The sequence below is a fragment of the Momordica charantia genome (assembly GCF_013281855.1).
Source record: "Momordica charantia cultivar OHB3-1 chromosome 10 unlocalized genomic scaffold, Mcharantia_2.0 BLBB01000010.1, whole genome shotgun sequence".
NCBI classification, from domain to species: domain Eukaryota; kingdom Viridiplantae; phylum Streptophyta; class Magnoliopsida; order Cucurbitales; family Cucurbitaceae; genus Momordica; species Momordica charantia.
In genome coordinates, this window is record NW_028275158.1 from 22187568 (window position 1) to 22205373 (window position 17806).

At 35.8% G+C, this 17806-nt stretch overlaps 3 protein-coding genes across 5 annotated transcripts; 2 read left to right on the plus strand and 1 right to left on the minus strand.

Annotated features, from left to right (window-relative positions):
- Positions 1 to 1490: 1490 nt before the first annotated feature.
- LOC111014867 (zinc finger B-box protein) lies at positions 1491 to 4245 on the plus strand. Of its 2 annotated transcripts, none has more exons than XM_022289726.2 (4): positions 1491 to 1649; positions 2387 to 2529; positions 2610 to 2897; positions 3399 to 4245. In XM_022289726.2, exons 2-4 carry the CDS (start codon positions 2389 to 2391, stop codon positions 4047 to 4049), a joined length of 1080 nt encoding a protein of 359 aa, XP_022145418.1. In that variant the 5' UTR covers positions 1491 to 1649; positions 2387 to 2388; the 3' UTR covers positions 4050 to 4245. The 2 variants fall into 2 exon arrangements, with proteins under 2 accessions (XP_022145418.1, XP_022145417.1); XM_022289725.1 differs by lacking the exon at positions 1491 to 1649 and adding an exon at positions 1656 to 1825.
- A 692-nt stretch (positions 4246 to 4937) lies between these two features.
- On the minus strand, positions 4938 to 9601 carry LOC111014848 (replication protein A 70 kDa DNA-binding subunit A). Its single transcript, XM_022289699.2, has 2 exons — positions 9093 to 9601; positions 4938 to 7585 (listed from the first exon to the last, which is right to left on the minus strand). The coding sequence occupies exons 1-2, from the start codon at positions 9386 to 9388 to the stop codon at positions 5335 to 5337; spliced, it is 2547 nt and encodes an 848-aa protein (XP_022145391.1). The 5' UTR covers positions 9389 to 9601; the 3' UTR covers positions 4938 to 5334.
- Positions 9602 to 10919: 1318 nt separating this feature from the next.
- Positions 10920 to 17613, plus strand: LOC111014820 (exopolysaccharide production negative regulator). Of its 2 annotated transcripts, none has more exons than XM_088118455.1 (5): positions 10920 to 11326; positions 11876 to 12096; positions 15485 to 15610; positions 15773 to 15900; positions 17120 to 17613. In XM_088118455.1, the coding sequence occupies exons 1-5, from the start codon at positions 11113 to 11115 to the stop codon at positions 17430 to 17432; spliced, it is 1002 nt and encodes a 333-aa protein (XP_087974581.1). In that variant the 5' UTR covers positions 10920 to 11112; the 3' UTR covers positions 17433 to 17613. The 2 variants fall into 2 exon arrangements, with proteins under 2 accessions (XP_087974581.1, XP_022145339.1); XM_022289647.2 differs by having other exon boundaries at positions 10927 to 11326; positions 11876 to 12006.
- The last annotated feature ends 193 nt before the right edge of the window (positions 17614 to 17806 follow it).

Consider the following 17806-nt stretch of genomic DNA (forward strand, 5'->3'; position numbering starts at 1 on the left):
ATTTATGTTTTCTATTTATTAAAAAAGAGATAACAAGAAACAAATAGCAATAAATGATAAACAATAACCTTAACAAACGGAACCCTAATTTATTAATCAATAATTTACTGATTTTATTTATTATTTTATAGTGTCTACTTTAGGAGTCTTTTCTTATTATTTTAAAACTATTAGAATAATATCAGAATAATGAGTACATAATAGCCACTCTTTTTAATTTTATTTTATGAAAACCATAATAGCCACTTTTAATATATTAAAATCTTACAAGTTTCTTAATAATCAAGTGTTGCATGGTCATCCAATGGAAATATAAAATTATAAGAATTCAAATGGATTAATTGTCCGTGGCTACCTATCTAAGATATTAAATTCTACTAATTTATTGACAACTAAATATTGTAACATTACACTCCTACGAGATTTAATGAGCTTAAGCCGACCCAAAACTTAGAGTAAAAAATGGAAATAAATAGAAATTACCTGAAAAATCTATAGACATTACAGATCAACTTGAAAATAAGCTCTAATTTGTTAAGGCACATACTCGAAGTTGGATGTTCAAATCTCTACTCACGTGTGTTGCTGAGCTTTAACAGAAAAAATATATTATGGAACATAAATTAATGAACAATACTTATATACTTACGAGTCAACACTAATCTTCTATCTTCCTACTCATTGTTGACCCGCCACCAAAATATTTAGAGGACTTTATTTTTAAAAGATATTATATACATATTTCATGGGTTTTTTTTTAAAAAAAATTTGTTAATCTCTATCCCTATATTGTGCCAAGTCGAAAACAAAAGGTTTAAAAATACATTCGGCTTATGTACTTTCACTAAAGTGATGATTTGGTCTCGAAACTTTACTTTGTAATGATTTTGTACTTTCAAATTAGCAACAATTTAGTATTTGAATCTAACAATTTAGTTCATATAGTTTAACATTTGTAACAACTTAGTCTCTACTATGAAAAACCTCATCAAAATTAAGTGTTGTTTTTATCATATAACAAACACATTTGGTCATTAATCGATTTATCGATCTACATATATAATAAATTTAACAAAAATTTCCACCTTATGTACTAATTCGTGACAAACTTTAAATTATTAAATATTACCTATCAAAGCTTAGAAACTAAATTATCACCCATTTAGAAGTATATAAACTAAATTGTTAGAAACTAAAATTTAGGAACTAAATCGTTATTTCACACAAACCAAAGTATCCGTTGACTCCAATAAAATGTCGTTGAACCATATGGTCATTAATCGATTTATCGATCTACATATATAAAGAAATTTAAAAATATGTACTAAATCCCGATAAACTTTAAATTATAGGAACTAAATTATTAGTTATCAAATTCCGAACACTAAATTATTACCCATTTAAAAGTAAACGAACTAAATCGTAAATAAACTATAGCCATAATGAAACGGCGTCGTTGCGTATCATTAGTTAGTTGCACATCAATTATTGGGGGTGGTAGCCGTAGGCGGGTATTCTAGAAGAGGAAAACGAAGAAAAACAGGACCGTTCGTCTGCGACCGTGACCACCACACGTCTGAAGAACCAGCTCCCTCTCTCTTCTTCGCTGCGATTTTCCGCCTTCATCACTCCAAATTTCACTTTCTTCAGTATTTTCTCTCCTTCCAAACGCATCGAATTTTGTCTTTCCTTTAATTTTTTTAATTATTTGTTTTCGATTTCGTATTAGGAGCTTCTTCAATTTCTAGCTCGAGAAAATTTTCGATTTGTAGGGTTACGTATGATCAGATACTAGTTTTCCGAATTCTCCCGCTTCGGAATTTCGGTGTGTTTCTTTTCTTTGTTATTATCGCGATGATTGTCGTGAAATGTGATGTGGAATTGTGGATTACTCTTTTGTTGCCGGAACATGCTGTAATTATTTTACTGTTTGACAGATTCATGCCGTCTTGTTCTTGTTTTTGCCGATCGGTACATTTCTATTGAATTTTCCAGATCTTATTTCCGGTGTTTGGTTAATGATTTCAGAAGTTTAATTTAAATGTTTGCGGAGTTCCTTATTTGGTTATAATTGTCTACCGGCCATCAATTATAATTGTCAAATTTTGATCGAATTAGTCTTTTCGATGGTGCATTTTTTTCTTTTAACGAGTTTTTGAGCCTGTATTATCCTCCTTGAGAGGGCGGGTATGCCGTGCAATTTAAAAGGATGTAATTCTAACATCTTCTATCTGAAGAAGAACTATAATTTGAAATGAACTAATATTTTATTTTTTTGCGTTGTCTTCGTTTATTAAGTTTCCATGTGTGTTCTTGTGTTCTAAAATATGGAAGTTTATAATTCTTTAACCTGGATAGCATTTTGACTAACCTTTTTTTTGCGCAGCAATGGAATTTATATTGAAAGGAATGAATGATGAGGCATCTGAGTGCTCCTCTAATGAAATGGACATCCAGAGATGTCCTTTCCTGAGGAATATTAATAAACCAACCTGCTTTTCCTTCTCCACCATGAATTTCACCTTCCCGGTACTTACTTATCTGCTCTCTAGTCTCTACCACTTCACGATCGCAATGGCTTATCTGATTTATTATTTCTGTTTTTCCAGGTTCGTGGAGCGAAAGGGCCAATTTTTGAGGATGGTCCCAATTTTGACACTGCGTTTAACCTGTTTCATGGTAAAGATGGGGTCGTCCCACTATCTGAGAGATCTGGTTTCCAGAGCAAATTGGCAGAACCGGAGACCGCTCCTCATTTCAACCCCTTGGCAGCGAAAGCTGCAACCATCAGTCTGTCAGCTTTTGGACCAGGAGGACCATTTAGCTTTGGTAACTTCTCTGAGAAATGGAAGAAGCAGAAGTCTGAGTCTTCCAACAAGAAAGATTCTTCGTCACAGGTAGATTTGCATTCTCCTTAAGCCTTAGACTTAGAACGCAGAGTTGGATCATCCATATCATTTTTTCTAAGAGATGGTTACTTAAATGGAGACTCAATTTCAGAATTCAGTATAATTCACTCTCAAAATTATGATTGTTGTTGGCTTTTGTTGCTGGGGTAATATTTTGTGGGGAGAAAAGGAAGAATTTGAAATCTTTAATCTTGCATAGTTGTGAAGGAAAGCTTGAAAATATGGGACTTGGTTACAACTTGTAACCACAAGAAAACAACACATGTTAAATCGCCAACCCAAAAGCTTTGAGCTAATGGATTCCGGTAAATTTAACTATTGTTTCATAGTTTCAACACATGTGGGAGGAGATTATCTGATAATATGATGTTTGGAAGACTTATTGTATTATGGTTGTCGTGTGCTTCTGCTTGATTGATATCGGCAACCCTTTGCTGAGGGGCATTTTTCCTGGTTTTATTTCATTTCGCTTTCTTGCATGTTTTCCAGAAAAAAGGAAGTTCATCTAAGCATGAGGCCCTGGGAAGTGAGTGGTTGGAAACAGGAAACTGCCCAATTGCGAAGTCTTTTAGAGCTGTTAGCGGAGTCCTTCCACTTGTTGCATCAGCTCTTCAGCCACCACCTGGTATGAAGCTTAAGTGCCCGCCCGCTATAGTTGCTGCGAGAGCTGCCCTCGCTCGTACCGCATTTGTCAAAAACTTGCGTCCTCAGCCACTTCCTTCAAAAATGCTTGTAATTGCGGCCTTAGGCATGGCAGCAAACGTTCCTCTGGGTATATGGAGGGAGCACACTCAGAAGTTCTCATTTTCATGGTTTGTGGCAATTCATGCAGCCGTACCCTTCATTGCCATGCTTCGAAAATCTGTCTTGATGCCGAAGACAGCTATGGCGATGACCATTGCAGCTTCTGTACTAGGGCAGATTATTGGCTCGAGGGCCGAACGTATGCGACTGAAAGCTGTTGCTGAGAAGGGAAAAGCAACAACAGTGCTACCTACTGTAGGTACCAGTCCAAGCTACGAGTTAACCCAGGTCGATACCATCGTAGCAGGCAGTCGATGTGGTACAGAGACAATGATGTTTGATCCTCTCCAGAAGGATGGTCGGCAAACATCTTCCCCGGCGAAGATATGCTCGTAAGGCGACTTCGTATAGGTACAAGCGTATACAATGAAATAAATAAAGTGCCATTGGCATCGTTAATGAAACTAAACCTGATATGGAATGTAGATTTAATTGGAATTAAACCGGTGGCATGTAAATTGTATAATGTTATGCATTATGCTTTTATTATACTCTTTTGCTAAATATAAGATTAAAAAAAAACCTTATTAAAGACTGAGTGAAGAAAATCTAGTATCTTTATGTTATTTCACTACTACATCTCTCTTAGGGTTGTACACATAAATAATCTCCTTCACAAATCAAACATATTTGACGGTAAGCACATCTCATGTCCTATGGCCTTTGATGGCAATTGATATTCATAAATTAAATTGATCAAACCCATCCATTTAAACTTTTGAGTTGAGTGGTGGTTTATTCATCCTTGACATTATATTAGAGTTGGAGGTCTCGTATTCGAATGGTTTATTCATCCTTGACATTATATTAGTATTGGAGGTCTCGTATTCGAACTCCTACATTGTTGTTTCCTCTCCATTTACTATGATTTCCACTTGTTGGGTTTTGTTGCAATTTTCCAAGCCCACAAGTGATGGAAAGTGTTGTGATAATCCTAATAAATGAATGAAAATTTTTTTAAGGTAATTGTTTTTCGCCTCTCTTAAGCAATAACAAGCATAACAGCCCAATTGTTTCGATGGAGAGGAATTAATTTTTTGGAAAATTTTCGAACTGCCAACCTCATACCTTCTTTGACCGCCAACACTTTTGCCAGGTTCACATTCGGAATGTTCGTAATTTGCCTTATGATTATAAGTATAATCTAACCATTTGAATCCCTAATGATAATACACAAACTTGTAATTAGAAATTATGGCCGATAGGAAGCATTCGTGTTCAATAAGCAAGCAGAATTTTCACCAACTATTTATTTGATCAAGACTTTCACGAACTGTGACTAAAACTATATACCATAGAGCATTTGAGGTAAGAAAATACAAGCAAAAGAAACCTAAAACAGTTTAAAAATATTACGTTAACTTATCAAAAAATAAAGCGCAGCCATCAACAGAAAATAACAGGAAAAAAAAGTGGGCTAAAAAAAAACTATGCTTACAGATTGTCTAAGATGCAAAACACAGTTTCCAAGCAACAGCTGTACAAGAAAATTTCAGTAACTGAGGCCCCAAAAACGGCTAGCAAAAGTTTGTCCAAACTTTCCACCTTGGTGCTTCTCTTCTCCTGCCATATATTTTCTTATGAAAAAATTAGGCATTCAGAATTTAGAAACTTGCCTGGATCACCTGGCTGTGAATCCACTGCTACCATAAGCGGGAGGGACAGAGGCCAAACCAGGGCAATCCCTAGCCCAGTGCCCTGTCTGATGGCATTTGAAGCATTCACCAGAGGCACCACCAGTAGGGCCAGAAGCTCTATTTGAATACATCCCCCCTCCAACGGGATGCGTAGGACCGCTCATGATACTCGGGCAGTTCATAGAGCTGTGACCGGAGCTCCCGCAGCTGTTGCAGTACATGTTCGAGTTAAGCGGCATGGATGGAGTGAGCCTAGAACTGTTGTACTGGTTCCCGAGCTGAATACCTTGGTTTGGAGTACCATATTCTCTGCCAACATTGCTACTATTTCGAATGGGTGACACGAACTGTCCACCGCCAACATTCACTGCTCCAGGGTTGTGAAGTCCGGGTTCTGCCTTTGGGGTAATAGAACTAGGGTTCTCTGCCCTATGCTTTTCCATCAAATCTAGGAGAAACCTGGACTCTGTTGAAAAATTTACACTATCTGCTTTCACCACTGTTGACTTTACTCGCGATTCATCACTGAAAGTCTCTTCCTTTATTTTCAACTTCATAATGAATTTTGTAAAGAGGACCTTACGGATGATTTCTGCAAATTTCTCATCATCTTGCTCTTCGTATTTCAAAAAATACAGTCTTTTTGCAGGTATGCCCATGATCTCCTCACCGCCTTCTTGAAATGCAGTTACCCAAGTTAAGCCAGTATGGTCCTGTATTTGTAGCTGGAGTATGTACCTGTAGTCACATTCCTCAACGGACTGATCACACCTATCACATCTCCATTTTCCATCTCCATTATTCGCAACCTTTTTGTTGCATTGTCGGTCCCCAATCAGGATAGGACATGCCGTGTAACAGAAGCTGTCGACCTTGATGAATGAAACAGTTGCACTAACAGTAATCCAATCTGGCTTCTCAGAGGTTCCTAACCTCTCATCTTTGATTTGAGATATGGTCTTACGGACATCGGTCCTGCCCACAGTAGAAACTTCCCTCGATAAAGAGACAGAAGGAGTACTCCTCCCTTCCTTCTCAAACCAGTCCCTCAGCCTACGAGCCTCGGGAAAGTCTGGCTCAACAAAAAGCTGACTGGTTGAAATGGTCCCCACTGCCTTCCCATTGAAGTCGCTCACTCTACTAGATTTCACAGCCAAAACTGGGAACAGCCCCGAGTCACACATATTCTGCAATCTTTGCCCTTCTGCTTGACAGAAGTTTCCCCACAGAGTTAACTCAACACTTCGGCCAGACATATCCTTCAACTGAAGGGATCTCTTCTGAGTCTCAATACCATTTTTTCTCATTAAAGAAGTTGAAGGATTAATGGAGGAAACAACACCAATTACATCTACAACAGTGTTGCTGTCCATGCCTTCAATCTCACTAATCTGACGGAAATGGAACTGTTGTTGGGGGATTGATTGGTCATCCTCAAAGCAAGGTTGGAGTGTTGATGTGCTCTCAAGAAATATTTCTAAGTCGTTTTTTAGATGATTAAAGTTCTTTTGAGCAGGTTTCAAAGTTCCATTAGAAATGAAGTAGATTTTACCAGATTCGATCTGGTTGTAAAACTGATCGGCTACTGTATTGAAGCATGTTACCCGTATTTCTCCACCATAGGAATCAAGAAGATCAAATGAAAACACTTTCCCCTCCCCACGAGGATTATTGTAGTGCTTAAGTTCTTTTTTTGATGTAACTCGAGCCTTTATTGTCCACCTTCCTTGGTAAGGGTTCAGAGCAGCAATAGGCATTATCCTTGGGGTAGCTTCGTTTTTTGCTACTGGTCCTCTATTACTGTACATTGGAGGTGGCTGCTGATATGTTGGCTGAGGACGGGAATAAGCATTTAGAGGAGGCCTTGGAATATCTGATTCATTGTTTTGATATGCCATCTTCTGATCACCATATGACCCACTTAAAGAAGATGGCCCGTTAAACCTTGTTCCAGGATCCATATTAGAGTAAAGAGGAGGTGCAATTGATGCAGTGTATCTTCCAGACTCAGGATTGTTAGAAAAAGAGCCCACATGCGATTGAATCACGTTGGGCTGTTCAAAAGACACACCAGATACATTCGTCTTACCAACCATTCCACCGTTGGGTGAAGGACCCACAGAGGATTGGGGATTTCCACTTGCACCTGCTATTACTGACCTCGTTGCTTGTACAGGCTCGCCAATAATTTCACACACATCCACTAGAACATCCAACTTGATGACAATTATAATCCTGCAATCAATTGATAGCAACATCATGAAGAGTTCCAAGACAAAGTTGCACACTATAACTATCTAACAGAATCAGACAGCAACAAAAAAATAAAAGGATAAAACCCAAATGTCTCATTGCATTTATTAATTTACACACATACGCAGACAAAGATAAAAAAAAAAAATTAAAAATTAAATAATAAAATAAAATAAAACTAACATGAGAACGAAAAGAATGGACAATGACATTCAAAGGTTAGAGACGAAACATATGTATAGATGCAGGGAGCAACAATGGTTAATTTCATGAGCTCGAAATAACAAAGAGGCCAAAAGATCAATCCATCTCTAATAAACTTATAGCAACTTTGAGTGAGTGGGTTCTCATTTTAATGCCAATACCTAAGGAACAAAAAAGCAGTTTTATTCACTAATCAAATTTAGAAACAATTGGTACAAGTCCTTCAAATATTATTTTCCATAAAATAAAATGTGACATGAACCACTATTTTTAATCCAATACATGAAGATAGGTCGAAAGATCCTTAAAAGTACTATCATTTTCATTATTTATTTTACAAAATTTACAGATAAATGACCATGAACAACCCAAACCAATCCAACCTGCATTGTAAGGTTGGGTTGAGTCATCCATCACCTAACTAGAGTCATTTGGGTTAGAAACTCAAATAGAAATGTTCCTCTTCTTTCCAACTGGAAGTGGAGATTTACTTGAGAGGAGAAAAGCCTTTGGAAAAGAGTAGCCGTAGTATTCATGGCGAACACACGATACCATCAATCAATTTCCAAATTCTTGCAGGTTCATCAAGGGGCAGTTAGCCTACTGTTAGTTTCAAGATGATGATGAAGGAGACCTTGCTCAAGCTAGGAAATGGATTGAGAATCAGGTTTTCTGAAGACAAGTGACTCCTTCACTTCCCACTTAACATTTATGTCCCAACATGTTCTTCCTCACGAACTCAAAGAAGATCTTGATCGGTTAACCAATAAGTAGGTCGGAGGTGGTTTTGAACCATAACGAGACTATACAGAGTGGATTTTTTATACTTTGAAGGTTATTCTTTAAGTCTTCCTTTCCTTCTCTCAATGACTCTTCCATAAATTAGAGAAGTAACTCGCTGGGCTAATTTGGATGGAGGAGGCTCCTAAAAAGAAATCAAATTCCTCATGTAGTCCCTAGCGTATAAAAGTTTGAACACACAACATAGAATGCAGAGGAATCAATAAAGAGAGATTTCTTATCTGCTTTGTTGCTTCTCTGTAACTCCTCTTTATATATATATAAAAATGGTTTCTTTCTTATCCAAATAAATAAATAAGGTAAAAACAGAAGGGTAAACTTCAAGCATACATGTACATGCACTCAATTCATTCCCAGAAATCAAATTACGAAATCATGGAAAATTGACTTCCTGCGCTTTACACTGCACATCAATTCTAAACAATCATATGTCGAAAGCAAATAAATGTCGAAGTAAACTGATTCAGTTTGTAGTAATACGTACAGGCGATCTTGAACGGGGTTACAAACATACTGCTTCAAATGAACGACAGAACCTTTCTGTAACTTCCCAGATTTAACCAATCCATTGAGCTGAGTGCCCAGCATTCCTTGTTGGAAATGGGTTCCATCAGAAAGCAACAATCTATACCTCTCGTTGCCTGACTGCTGCGAAGTGTTAACCAATTTCAACTCAAATACTTGAACAATCGGCTGGAACATCTCTGCTGTCGGCTCCCTCTTGCAGATCACCATCACTGCTCCGTCCGTCAGCTTATACGGCGCCATTAACGCTGCCATTTCAAGAAATAGTAACGGAACCCGAACACTCTACGAAGAATTTAGCTCGTTCGTTGAAGATGAAACTTCGATCGGAAGGGGAAACGAATCCGAGATTGTGGAATCAGCGGGAAGAATAAGGGGGAGAGAGAGCGAAGGAGCATCAGTTACAGAAATTTAAAAAACCCTAAAAAGAAAGTGGGAATTGCTATGATTTTGCGAGGGAAACCGCGAAATCTATTGAAATGGCAAAAATAGCGTTCGCTTTTATAATAATTCCCAGTGTATCCCTTCGGCTTCCACGATACGCCTCTCCACCGTGGTCCCACGTGGCACGTACTCAATTTCTGAGCCTTTTCTTTTTGTAAATTATCAATCCATAATTGACTCCATCATCACAAAAATTAATTAATTGGTCCATTAATTGACCCGTCCTCATGAATCGTGATTCAATTATATATTTATCCAAGGAGTTGTAAGTTGGATCTCCCATCCCACATGTTATATTAAAAAATGACATTTTATAATTATAATTTTTTTATCACGTAAATAGTTTGATCCAACTGTGGTATTATATTGAGATTTTTTTAAGCATGTGATTGTGGACTAAAGTGTAAAATTAAAAGGACGCAATCAAATCTAGGTCTAGACTCAATTTGGTAATTTTAATTTTTGTAGGTAAGATGCACTTCTTGTCCCTCCAATTTGATATTGGCTTCTATTTGATCATAAGTTTCAAATCCCATTATTTTTTGTCATTAACATTATATTTAGTTTATATTGAGTCTCACGAATTGATTGATCAAATGAAATAATGATGTGACAATTAATATATGTTGATTAGAAAGCGAAATATCTATCAACTAATCAACACGAACGCCAATAAATCTAGTTGGCAGTCGAGTTAACATATGTTAACTCTTACAATATCATTTCATATGATCGACTTGAGGGAACAATTAAAGCCAAACCTCTTAGACAAATTTAAAACTAAGTTCAAACTTTATAGATCGAGACATGTGACTTGACTTTTGTAATGTTTTTTTAGTACAACGTATGGGAGTGGGGATCAAACTCACAACGCTAAACAAAACGGTAAACAAAAATAGGAAGAATTTTATTTTTAATTTTGGAATCCCAAATATAATTATAATTAACTTGAAAATTTTATTTATTTGTATAATCAATTCATACCTCAGACGATCACTAATTTAAAAGAATAACTAAATTGGATTAAATAAATGTAATAGGATCAAATAAATTAAGGATATTTTGAAGACAAAATAATATTATTTTAGTACTGAAAATCTACCAATGTAAAAAATTAAATTGGTGAAATATCATCCCTGTTTGTTTTAGAGCAATTTATGTACTTTTTTTTTCACCCTAAAATTAGAATAAAAATTAATTTTAAAAGCAAAACATATGGGGAAGTTTGAAAAAGCCACGTGTCTTTGCGGATTACAATATGTAAATAAATATCTTATAATCCACTGTCCAAACGTCCAGAAAGAAAGTCAAAAAAATTAAAAAAATTAAAAAATAATAAATAAATAAAAAGTTGATACTTTCCTCTCTTCTCACTCTCGCAGAAAAATAAAATTTCTTCGTTCCTCTGGTCAAGGAGACTCCGATCACCGGATAGATGTTTCCGGTGGCCGGAGCTATCGTCCCTTTTAAACCTAAAAGTTCGTGCCGTTCATCCAAGAAACCAGAGTGATTAGCCTGCAATTTCAGTATTCTCGATGGATTCTGTGGACGACGAGGTTTCTACCTCTGAAAGGACGACGAAGGGGCGTTATCTAGCTTTAATTGTGCGATGGTGCGCCGTGCTTATGCTTCCAGTAGTTTTATTCTTTGTTGTGACCTTATCGTTGAGTTTAGTTGCCGTTCTTGTCGCCAATTCGTCAATTCCTAATTCCATTTCTTTGCGCTCTCAGTGCAAGATTGTTTCCAGCAGTGAGTTTTTCTTTTATATCTTATATTTTAGTTCGTTTCAAATTTAATTTTGATATGTTTTTGTTTTCGAATTGGTTAGGATATGCTACTGAATCAGTTTGAGTCTATATCTGATTGATCCCTAGATGCTTTGTAACAAGTCTGGACTATAAATTTTCTTGTGGACCTAGTGACTACGAATGGGACAGTTTGTAAATTATGAACTTGTTCTCGTGTTAGTGGATGAAGTGATATATATACGAACTTAACTTCGAAATTAGAATTGATTCCAGTTTGTGGATCAGCTAAAAACTAAGTCGGATGTCAATGACACATAACGACTATGATAATATCATGAAATTAATTCATTCTCTTATTGTTTTTTTTTTCTTTTAAGTTCATCATTCTCTTATTGATTAAAGGAAGTATGAATTGAGTTTGGAACTTCGATGCATGATGTCTTGGTGCTTTAAGTTCCATCAACTCTCATTTTTAAGTATTTTTCTATTCTGTTGATCTTCTCTGAGAAAAGGAAAGTAAATCTAAAGAGGTCCATCTTTCTTTTGGCAGGTGTGGACCTTAGGTCATCTAAAGTTTGTGAACTTGGACTACTGAATTATAAAGCCAAGAATGTTTTCTACCCCTATGAAAGGAATAAGTTTAGATGCCGTTACGACTACTACTGGGCGTCTGTATTCAAGGTTACAGTGATTTACTCCCAGCTATGTATCTTTTGGCACCTCCCCTTCAATACCCAGCTTAATACTTATGTCATGCCAATAACCCAGTGGGTATTGCAAATTAATATCTTGAGATATCATAAAATGACATTAAGTTTTTCTAATAGTGTTGAAGATTTTGTGTTGTTTCTTTTCTTGCTCATGTTCAGGTTAGTCTTATCTTCAAAATCATGCTATAATTCTTCTGGAAACCAAATCCTGTTTATGATCCCCATCAGTATCTGTGAGATCATTGAATCTTGAAGGATATATTTTTGTAATTACATTTTTATATTCAATGCGAAATGGAGGGACTTTTTATAATTCACTTGGCTCCTTTAGGATGATTTCTTATCACCTGTTGTACTTTTTGAAGTGATCAAGGAAATTTTTGTTTTTTTATTAATATATGCATGTGTATGAGGTCTGAAATGAAATTTTTTATGTTTTTTACAATGGGGTATCTCTGTTTTTTGTTTGTTTATTTGTACTTATCCATCAATATGGTATGATAGATTTTTAAGCATAGGCTGTGTAATTCTTAGGTGTTTTAATTCTAGGGTAACCTTTTCTTTACACCGTACTTCACAGTATTTATTGTTCAATAATATGCTTTAATTTATTTCTTTAGATGTTTTGAAATAATCCTTTATGGGCAACTAAGAAATGTGGACACAGACATAGGACATAGACATGACACAACACTGACGCAATTTCATGGCATTTTTCTAAAATATTAGGACAATGGACACATGCACAACAAAGATACAAACAATAAATATAATTTTCTAAAATAACTTTTTTACACGTTACGCACATTGTTGCTTTCAAATATTCTCAACTATACAGCTTTAAGTAAACCTAAGTATTGTGAGGTAAATTATATTTCTCCACAGACTTAAAGCATTGCAACATAGAAAGAAAGTCAATTGTCGCACAAAATAAATAAGTCTTTGAAAAAGAAAAAAGGAAAAAAACCTGTATCTCTATCATCATTCTCACACTACTTCATTAAATTTTATTATGTGAAATCTATTCACTTTCTCTCCCTTTTTAGTTTAGGTTCCTTAGGTTTATATGCTTTTATATCTTAGTTCCTTGTGTAGATATTCAGTCTTGATTTAAAAACTATCATGAAAGCTTGGTTTTTCATCCCTTCCAAAAATGAATTGACCTTCATGGTGGAAAGTGGCAATCAAATTCCCTTTTGAGTTTTGGGTGGATAAGTGGATTGATGATGTCTCTGTGAGAGATTATTTTCCTAGCTTGAATAATGTTGTTAAATGAAGCATTGGGAACGGTATAGAAGTTGGGGAGTTCTTGCTAATAGCTAAGGATGGGGAGTGAGGAGGCAGCAAAAGGAAAGGCCGTGAACAGCATTTGGGACAAGGCGTACAAAAGTTGGAACCTCATATTCAGGAGGCTGCTAAATGATAGAGAAGTTGAGGATTGTTTGAAACTTCTTTCTAAGTTGATTGGTTTTTGTAGTAGTATAGCAGCTTTAAGAGGAGACAATCCACCAATTTATTACTGGTGCAATCTATGTAAAAGGGATAATAAATTGGTGGATTGTCTCCTCTTAAGATGCATATACTTTAATATTTGGTAGAGGCTGGACACTTTTGGGATCAACACAGCCCTTTCATCCTCTACTTGTTCCTGTCTAGATCTATTGATTTGCTGTCGAAACCTAAATTGGAAGGCAATAGTGTTGTGGTTAAATGCAGTTAGAGCAGTTTTTTTGGTAGTTTCAGTTGGTGAAGTTGGAAGATTTTCCAAGGTATATTAAGAAAAGACAGTAAATTTGGGATATTATTGTCTTTGTATCTTATTTTTGGAGCACTCTTTTGAAATCCTTGTGTCAATTGGAGAGTCTTCTTGTATCTGATGGGATCCTTGGGTCTTCCATTTTTGTAAATTCCATTATTCAATAAATTCTTTTTTTTTTTTGATAAGAAACTTAATTTATAGGAAAAATGATAGACAAAATACAGCCTAAGGGCAGGGGGAAGAGGGCTCCCCCTCCCAGAAAACTAATGAAGTAAAGCATTCCAATCTTGCATAATCGACGAGAGGCTGTAATTACAAAATAATTTTCTATGCCTAGAACACCACCAAGAAGTGTGTAACTGTACTGTATTACAAAAAATTTCTAACGTAGAGGACTTATCTTCAAAAATTCTATTGTTTCTTTCCATCCAGAGGTTCCAAATAAGGGCTCTAGCAGCACAATTCCATAGAATTTTTGCTTTCCCTTTAAAATGCCACCCCCGAAGAGCTTCATTCAACCACCTATCAATATTCTGAGGCATGCAAGTGGAATACCTAAAGATTTGCAGCAGAAAGAACCACCAACGAAGTGCAAAATTACAGTGAAGGAAAATATGGTCCATGGTTTCCTCATTCTAATTGCAAAGAACACAAACGGAAGGAGAAAGAGCCCAATTTGGACATCTTCGCTGGAGTCTATCTGCTGTGTTTACAGCACGGTTGGCTAAGGTCCAAAGGAGAACTTTCACCTTCTTTGGAACAAAGAATTTCCAAAGAAGAGAAGTTAAAGGGGAGTTCATAATTGGGGAGTCTTCACACAAAATTTTTAACCCCGATTTAACCGTGTAAACTCCAGAGGAATCAGGAGACCAAACCACTTTGTCAACTCCTTCTCCAATTCGAATGGTGTCCAACCTGCTCATAATATCAATCCAGCCCCTAACTTCGCTATCAAGCAGACCCCTTCTTATGCCTAGGTCCCAAGCTAGTTGTTCTTCTTTCCAACAATCAGCAATCGTGGCCTCCTTTTTCAAAGATAAAGCGAAAATTTCAGGAAAGTCATGGGCAAGAGTAGTGTTCCCCATCCATCTATCTGTCCAAAAACGGATTCTGTCGCCATGTTTAGCTTTGAAAGATAGAAATTTAAGGAAAAGGATGCTGTTCTTTTCCTTAAATTTCTATCTTTCAAATTCCTTAAACCTAGAATTATTCAATAAATTCTAGGTTTCTCACAAATAGATACTTCTATTATTTTTATTACTAACTAATTCAACTGAAATAGTGATTCAATTCTCGACACATAACCTCCATGCCCAAATCACGTAATATGATAGGTAAAGTACTCCATTGAGAAGTTTGAAGTAAGATTGGAGAGGCTCGGGCAACATCAATGAGATGGTTAGAATGGACTAAATAAAATTTCATGTTCAATGTAAGTAAGTAAGATCAAGCTGTCTACTGTATACTGATCCAAAGGTTTTGATATGATGAGATTTGAATGCTTGCATGTTGCTATCTCATATTTTGTCATCCTTTGTATCATACACTCCTTAATTGGTACTATAATACTGTTTATCCTGATTGAATGTTCATGCATGGACATATCTAAGTAGTTTTGTTAATACTTTCTATTACCCTTTAGTAGAAATATTTTCCCACTTTGTTTATGTTTCTTATTTCATAATTTTAGGTAGAAATGAAGGATCATTTTTCTGGCAAGGCTCGGATTGGTTTGGCAGAGGCTCCAGATGAGGCCCTTCCTCATAAATGCAGGCCTAATTTCGGTGCTGCATGGTTGGCAAAAGATAAATTCAAGGTGCACTAGCAAAGGATCTCACCCATGATTGATTTTACTTCATAAATTTGAAGTCCTTAGATTATTCTATTTACAAAGGACGCAGATAAGGTATTCACCATTCTTAACCAGTATCTGTTATAATCTACTTCTAACACACTTCCTATGTCGTTCTTTCATTAGGTGAATGAAACATACGACTGCTGGTACTCATCTGGCATTTCCAAAGTGAGCTTAGACTATGATGGTTTCTCCAGTTGTCAATCTCAAGAGCCTACAAAAGTCGAGATGATTAAAAGATACTACTTTCTGTAAGTCATTTTACCAACTTCTTCCAATTTGACACGTATTACTTTTGTCTTTGGAAGACCTTTCATTTCCGCAGATAGTAACGACTTCTTGTGCTTCTTATCTTTTTTCACCTTTTGAATGCAATTGTTAATCATATAGCTTAGATGATGTGTATATTGCAGTCTGTCACTTTTGTCTTATCATGGCGACATCTTGAATAGTTACATGTATTCCCTTCTGTAAATACTTTTTCTCCCAACTTGGTCAAGGGGCAAACGTGAGCTACGCTTGACTGGATAATGGGAAAGAATCTCCATTACTAAGCCAAGCTCTGTTTACTCACCAAAAAAAAAAAAAAAAATCCGAGCTCTGTAGTTGACATACTAGATAAACCATGATCGCATCTTTTTCTAACAACATTTGGAACTGCACGCACCATTTGACTGGAAAACTTGTGCTTCATTGCTTCTTGTACTGTAGTTTTCACTCTACATGCGTAATGATGGTCAATTTATGCTTATTATCCCTTTCTTACCTGTAGAAATCTTGATACATTTAATTCTGATTTGATAACCATTTTATTTTTGGTTTCCTGTTCTTTTTTTTTATTTTATTTATTTTTTAAAATTAAGCTTAAAAACACTACTTCTACCTTTGTGTTTCTTTGTTTTCTTATCTAGTTTTTAAAACTATTTTCAAAATCTAAGCTAAATTTTGAAAACTAAAAAAACTATGTTTTTAAAAACTTATTTTTTTTTACTGAAATTTAACTAATAATTCAAATGTATTTTTAAGAAAAGTAATAAACATACCAAACAAACTAGGAGGAAGTAAGCATGATTTTTAAAAACAGAAAATTAAAAACAAAATCATTATCAAACGGGACTTATGAATTCCTTGTATTTTTGCATTTTTGCTGTACTGAAGGCATGTTTTGTCAAGTATTACATTTTATAACTGCTGATGATGGTTTGTTTCTGCATAATCGGCCGGAAGATTTAGCAATACACTATTTGCACTTATTTTCTTGTATCACACGTCAAACAACTCACAGTTCCTAAAAAAGGTTTGGGATAGTTTAATACCCTCTTGGTCTAGTACTTAAGTGCTTCCCTCAGTAATCAAATATCATTGTGTACTGAAGTTTCGAAGTTCGTTATTTCGTTCTTTCTTTTATGTTCCTCAAAGAAAGCGCGGTTTCTTATAAAAAAATAATAAATATCATCATTCTACTGTCAGGTGCACAAAAATATTGCTTTCTTGGCATTCTAGCAAGGAAAGAGCCATATTTTGGAGGTGGGATGTGATGGCTGGACTTATGACTGGTTTTTCGACTTCATTGATCGCCATTACTGTCTTAAGGATCCTACAGCCACTGATTCCTTGGATGCTTAGGTACTTCACAGCAAGATTTTTTATCCACCTGAATCGCGGTTGTTTTCTGGTAGCGTACTTCTCCTTTGTAGGTTGGTTAATTGTCCAGTATGGAAAAAGGCTTAGCCTTCCTGAGATTTTCAATATCCTGAAAACTAGGTTGTGGTCCTCAAACTGAAACAACAGAAAGAAAGTAAATGTAGCATTTTTTTCCAGTGAATCGATGTTAGAATTTATTACATTACGGCTGTTTGTAGAAAGATGTATGATGTATTGATGAGATGAAGCTGTAACTTCCATTTATGTGAAAATTTGATACAAGAAGAAGAAATGGATTTACATACCTACAGAAACTGCTATTTCATGAGTTCAAGGTAACTTTTGGGTTGTCCCATTTGTGCATCTTCTAGCTTTATAGGATGGTAGCATGGACGAAGATACATTTTTAGCTGCAATTCTTCTTTACTAGGAGTATAATTTTTCTTCTAATTTCGATTGCTTGGTTCATGGGTTAGTGTTTGGCTCATAACTTGCTCAAGTGGAAAGAAACGA